This window comes from Orycteropus afer, unplaced genomic scaffold, assembly GCF_000298275.1.
Source record: "Orycteropus afer afer isolate SDZICR_OR568_19922 unplaced genomic scaffold, OryAfe1.0 scaffold00014, whole genome shotgun sequence".
Classification (NCBI taxonomy): Eukaryota; Metazoa; Chordata; class Mammalia; order Tubulidentata; family Orycteropodidae; genus Orycteropus; species Orycteropus afer.
Genome location: NW_006921601.1, coordinates 22,312,662 through 22,319,340, shown reverse-complemented (window position 1 = coordinate 22,319,340; position 6,679 = coordinate 22,312,662). Strand labels below are relative to the sequence as shown.

Genomic DNA, 6,679 nt, shown 5'->3' with positions numbered 1-6,679 from the left:
GTTCAAACCCACCAGCCACTCCTTGGAAGGAAGGTTGGGTGCTTCCATAAAGATTTACAGCCTTGGAAATAGGGGTCATAGTAGTCACTATGAGTCAGAATCAACTTGATGGCAGTAAGTTTTAGTTAATATTTACAGAAGCACTGTAAATATTTACTGCCACATCTTTCTCCCACAGAGAGGCTGATTAGCAGCTAAGTGTTTTAACCATTGAGCCATTAGGGATGCTTAGGGAAAATAACAGAGGCAAAACATTTTCCTTGAGTTCAGAATATAGGGAAAGAATTCTTAAGGGGAGAAAATAAGTAAGTAAATACAGAAGCATATTCAGTGATCTATCTCATTACCTGCAACCACTTTCTTTTAGCTTACACACACTTATTTTAATGTTATTGTATAGAAATGCAACATACCATATACATAAAATACTGAAGACCAGCCAGTATACTGTACAAGAATACCAGCCAAAGGCATGGCAATCACAGCTCCAGCATAGGAACCTAAAGCAGAAAAATAATTAGAGGATGGAAAGTGAAGCCAATGGAAATTCTAGACTTAATCTCATGTTCCTCGTCTGGCTCATACAAGTATATATTTGTACACTCAGGTGCATGTGTATTCATACCCATACGCATACTCCCCCTCATCACAAAACATACACATGGAAATTCCACATTGTACTATATACTTTGTAAATAAATGCTTTAAACTTCTTTGAATATCTTTTGTAAACCTTAGGAAAGTTATGGATGAAAAACATTATGAAAAATTCTCGGGGGGGGGACATATATACAAATACACGTAGGACTTAGGAAATTCATGGATGCAAACCAAGCCATGACTTTTGAACCAGGTTAAGGACCCATACTAGAAATAATATTTAATATTATTTAATGTTATTATTTAATTATTTAATAACAGACATACTACATACACTGAATCACAGGACTACATAAGCAGATGTCACCTACCTATTCAAGACACAGGGAGATTTAAAAATAATAAGAGTATTATAGAAACCACCCATGAATATATTCAAAAGCTTAGTTGAAATAAACATCTAGAAAAACATGTAATATCAAAATTGACACAAGAAGACATTGAAGACTTAAGTATACCAAGAAGAGTGAAAGGAAATGAAATAATGTTCAAAAACTACTCCTCACACATACAAACAAAAATGATGGCTTCATAGGTGAGCTTTACTAAACATTCAATTCTTTCCCAACTTGCTCCTAAACTTTTACCCAGCCTATTACTTCTGCAAACAGTACTCACCACAAAAGGAGGTGGTTGCCAATCTACTTCTCTCGAGAGGAGGGGCCCATTTGCTCCATATCCCATGGCATGCTGGGTAGGTGACACCCTGTGATGGGAGAAAGGCACATATCAAAATTTAGATTTCGAGGTCCCTGAAAAATAAGCACATTTCCTTCTCCAATGTTGTTTCCCATAGGGTAGGCACAAAGTCTTAAAGAAAACTGCTGTTCATGGGTTCTTTCTGCCTTCTGGAAATGCCATGTGGAAAGCTTTCAGCCTAGGGCAGCTAAGATATAGGCTCTTCTTAGTGACAAGTTCAAATTCTCCCCACCCTTCAGGTCTGCCTTCCATCTCTTTTCTCTTCAAGATAAAGGTGAGTAAAAAGACTCACTATTGCTCATTTCATCTTTAATTTTGAAGATTTCAAGAAATTTGGGATACTTTTTAGTGAGGTATTAAACTCAGTGATTCCCAAATAAAAGTACTCTGTCCAGGGGAAGGTGACATTTAGATTCTTGGAGCTCACACTTAGTTCAAGTAGTGCCTAGACTTTAAGACCTTTAAAACAATCAGCCTTTTCCCATTAGTTTGATCTTATCCTTTTTCTTTCTTTGAGCAGGGCTGAGGAAAGATGTTGTTTTCCATGGCTTAAAACGCTCTCTGATTTATGCATTAACTCCTTGGAAAAAGAAAGAATTCTAGACAGGACAAACTGAAAGTTTTAAATGTTGTTCTGTTATCCTCTGTAGGCTAATGGAGCAAAAGCTGATCATTACAGTAAGACAAAGATTATATCCAATGAAATATATTAGTGAAAATTCATATGGCTTGATTTAAAGTCAACAAGGGAACAATATAAAATTCCAAGAAAGTGTCAATTTAGGATTATCACCAGCAAAGGATGAACTGAAAAATTCTTACCAGCTCTGCCAACTATATATATTCATTGAGAGAATAAGTTACTGGGTGTGAGGACTTAAAACCACAGTCTTGGGGGACATCTTGGTGAATCAGCATAACATAGTACACAAAGATAACAGTCTACGTTGTATTTTGGTGAGTAGTGACTGGGATCCTTATGAGAAGCCATCTAGCATGCAACTATTGGACTCTCCTCATCCGTAACAAAGGAGAGTGAAGAAAATCAAAGACTCAAAGAGACAGTCCAAAAGACTCATGAACCACACAAACCACAGCTCCCACCACTACCCTGACACAAAAAGAACTGGATGGTGCCCAGCTACCACTACCAACTGCTCTAATCAGGATCTCAGTAGAAGTTAGTGGACAGAGAACCAAAAAAAAAACCAAGCCTGCTACCATCAAGTCAATTTGACTTATAGTGACCCCTCCTTGGTTTGCTGAGGTGGTATCTCTATAGAAGTAGATTGCCCAATCTTCTTTCCAAGGAGTGGCTGGTGAGTTTGAACCACCAGCCTGGACAGAGAAGGGCAAAAAATATATAGAACAAAATTCAAAATTATAAAAAAAGCCTAGACTTATTAGTATGATTGAGGTTGGAATTAAAATAAAAAATTCTTATCACAACACATTAACAAAAGTACATTTTTTAATGTTTATTTGTTTGTTTATTAATCCAAATAGTCATTTTGATATTTCTTTAATCATACTCAATTTTGGAGAACAGGAGGTAAGAAATCAAAATTGTACTTTAACATTGTATATAGACAAAATTTAGGATTTCCTAACTTTTCCAAAGGAACTCTGGTGGCATAGTGCCTAATGCATTTGACTGCTAACCAGAAGGCTGAAGGCTCAAACCCACGAGCCACTCCTCCAAAGGAAGGTTGGGCAATCTACTTCCGTAGTGATACTGCCTCAGAAACCCAAGGAGGGGTTTCTATGAGTGGGATCTGACTCGACAGCAGTGCATTAATTTTTCCAATGTTTCCTATTTTTTATGTTTTAATGCTTCATATGCATAGCCTAATAAAAGGTAATCTGCTAGCTATCATTAACATGCCCATTTTAAAATATCATACTGTAGTTCCGTACCTCAACAAGTCCCTGCAAGATTCTAACAAAGATGACACACCCATAATGCACTCTGGCTGCTGATGGGATTAGCATATTCAGGGTAGAGGTAAGAAGTATGGCAGCTCCAAAGACCCTGAAACAGAAAAGAAGGAGAGATGGTAACACTGCTCAAATGATTTAACATTTTACGTCTGCAGATTTAAATTTGCCAGTTCCCATTAAATATTTAAGGTAATTAACCATCACAAGCAATTTTAACGTAGATTGTTTTTCAAAAGAACAAAACATATTCTGAGCTATATTGGGTAGCCATTGCAAATAGATAGTTGGACTTTTTTATTTGAAATTCTATATTACTGGACACAGAATAAATAAAATGGGGATTCAAAGTATTTGGTTTCTTCATATATTTTATTGCAAATTGCAAATACTGCAAGATTCGTTGTGTATGTTTCTGGTCCATATTCATCTACAATGTAAGCTGCAAAAAGGCAAAAACCTATTTCTCATGCCCACTGTTGTATTCCATTATATCTACTAAGCACGGCACATGCCAACACATAGTAGACCCTCACTGAAAAGTTATTGAAAGAATAATGAATTCATGAAGGAATACAGTTATGCCTCACATTATACAAATATTTGCAACTTCCCCAGAAGCTGCCTATACATAGACAATTTATGAATGGAATCATATTGTAAATGCCCCAAGAAATTTCATGATTAGATTCTACTGCACAACCTTTTATAATACAAATTTACTGTTGTGAGTTGCCCTTGAGTTGGCTTCAACTTATGGCGACCTTATGTACAACAGAATGAAACATTGCTAGGTCCTGTTCCATCTTCATAAACTTTGCTATGTTTGAGCTCATTTTTGCATCTGTCGTGTCAGTCCATCTTATTGAGAGTTTTTCTAATTTCACTGGACCTCTATTTTATCAAACATGATGTTCTTTTCTAACAAAATACAAATAACTAATACTTAGTATATCTGTTTCAGGGTTTGTTTTTTTTTTTTTTTTGGAGGGGTGGTGAGATGTTTGAAGCACACTTCTAGCAGCACATATATACATACCAACTTAAGAAGGAATTGCTGAAAATATGGTGCTAAAGACATTGCTCATCGACAAGTAAAATTTCCATTTCATCATAAAAACAAAAATGTTTCGATGACATTCATATAGAGAGAAAAAATTACCTTACAGGGAAATTTTAGAAAGTTTCTTACAAAGATGTTTTGAGACACACTATAACTAACAAGTTAAACTCTTATGTTCTGGGAATTTTCTCAAGTTGAACATTAAGCCTTGAATTCAGTCAAGGTGCTTGCCTCATGAAAGTGCTGATTCTTTCAGGGCAGCACATTTAAGTGTAACTGTTTAAAGAATTGTACTCCTTCACACTTTCCAATCTCAGAACTTACTACACAGCCACAGTAATCAAAACAGCCTTGTACTGGTACAATGACAAACACATAGACCAATGGAACAGAATTGAGAACCAAAAGTAAATTCATCCACTGGTGGACAGCTGATGTTTGACAAAGGGTTGAAGTCCATCAAGTAGGGAAGAGATATTCTCTTTAACAAACAGTGCTGGCAAAACTGTATATCCATTTATAGAAAAATGAAAGACCATCTGGTAGCATAGTGGCTAAGGCATTTGACTGCTAACCAGAAGGCTGGTGGTTCAAGCCCACCAGCCACTTCTCAGAAGGAAGACTGAGCAATCTACTTCCATAGAGATAACACCTTTGAAACCCAAGGAGGGTCACTGAGTTGGAAACGACTTTACAGCAGTGAGTTTAGCTTTGGTTTTTATCCTCACCTCATGCCACAAAACAAACAAACAAAAACTAACTGAAAATGAATCAAAGACCTAAATCTAATACATAAAACTATAAAGATTATGGAGAGAAAAATAGAGACAATGTCAGGGAACCTAATATATGGCATAAATCGAGTACCAAACATAGCTAATAATGCACAAACAGCAACGCTACACTAGATAACTGAGTTCTCCTTAAAATTAAATACATACGCTCATCAAAAGACTTCACTAAGAGTAAAAAGAGAACCTACACACTAGGGGAAAAAAATTGGCTACAACATATCCAATAAGGGCTAATGTCTAAAATTATAGCAAACCTCAATATCTCAACAACAAAAAGACAAATAATCTACTTTAAAAATGGGCAAAGGACATGAATAGACACTTCACCAAATAAGATATTCAGGCAGCTAACAAACATAAAAAGATGTTCACGATCATTAGCCATTGTTGTTGTTGTTATGTGCTGTCAAGTCAGACCCTAGCAACCCCTCCTTTGATTTCTGAGGTAGTATGACTATGGAAGTTGATTGGCCAACCTTCATTAGTCATTAGAGAGATGCAGATCAAAACTACATTAAGATACCATATCACCCCAGCAATAATGTCACTGATCAAGTAAGCAGAGAACAACAAATGCTGGCAAGGCTGTGGGGAGATTGGGACTCGTATGCATGGGCAGTTGAACTGAAAAATGGTACAACTACTATGTAAAACAATATGGTGTTTCCTTAAAAATTTATAACACAAACAGACATATACATATCCATATTCATCACAACATTATTCACAATAGAAAAATGATGGAAACAACCTATCTATCATAGACGAAGGGATAAACAAACTGTGGTACATACATACAATAAAATTCTATGCAGCAGTAAAGAATAATGATAAATCTACAAAACATCTCACAAATCTGGAAAACATTATACTGAGTCAAAAAAGTCAAACACAAAAGGACATATATAGTATGAAATCACTATTATAAAAAGCTAAACTACTATATAGGTTTATATAAAAGAAGAAACATTCTTAGATGGTTATTGGGGAGGAAATGAAGAGGGAGGGAGAATCACTAACTAGATAGAAAAGTTATTTCTGATAAAGGGAAAGTCAATATACAATATGGGAGAAAACAACACAACATGACCAAGGCAAAGGAGGACAGTGAGAGGTATGCAAGAATAAGTGACAACTGTGGTAAATGCTATAATATATACAATCCCGAAACAGCAGTAATAACTAACAATAATTTGTAAGTAGATACATAAGGTAAATATGTATGCTAAAGAGATGAGGTAATATGGGAGTAAAGATATGCTGGTAGATATTTCTATATACATATTTATAAATGCTGCACATATATTCATATATATAATAGAGTACACAGAGGACACAGTTATAGAAACTGCTTAGAAACCAAGATGAACCACTGAACTTGAAGAGTAAGCACCATTGCTTGGTGGACATCTAGTCAATTGGTAAAACAGAGTTCACAAAGATAATGTTCTGGAGTTCCGGCAAGATGGTGGACTAGGCAGAAGGACTGCACAGACCCTCTTCAACAAAGAAAAGGGAAACCAAT

The 6,679-nt window shown here is 35.9% G+C and overlaps 1 protein-coding gene across 1 annotated transcript in view; it reads right to left on the bottom strand.

Moving 5' to 3' along the window:
• The window catches only part of SLC17A6 (solute carrier family 17 member 6), a 58,834-nt gene that overhangs the window by 17,664 nt on the left and 34,491 nt on the right, over window positions 1-6,679 (bottom strand). Inside the window, exons 4-6 of the mRNA XM_007955956.2 lie at window positions 3,277-3,391; window positions 1,279-1,366; window positions 414-500 (exon numbers count right to left, since the gene is read on the bottom strand). Coding sequence (XP_007954147.1) covers window positions 414-500; window positions 1,279-1,366; window positions 3,277-3,391 — 290 coding nt within the window. The remainder of the gene's footprint in view (window positions 1-413; window positions 501-1,278; window positions 1,367-3,276; window positions 3,392-6,679) is intronic.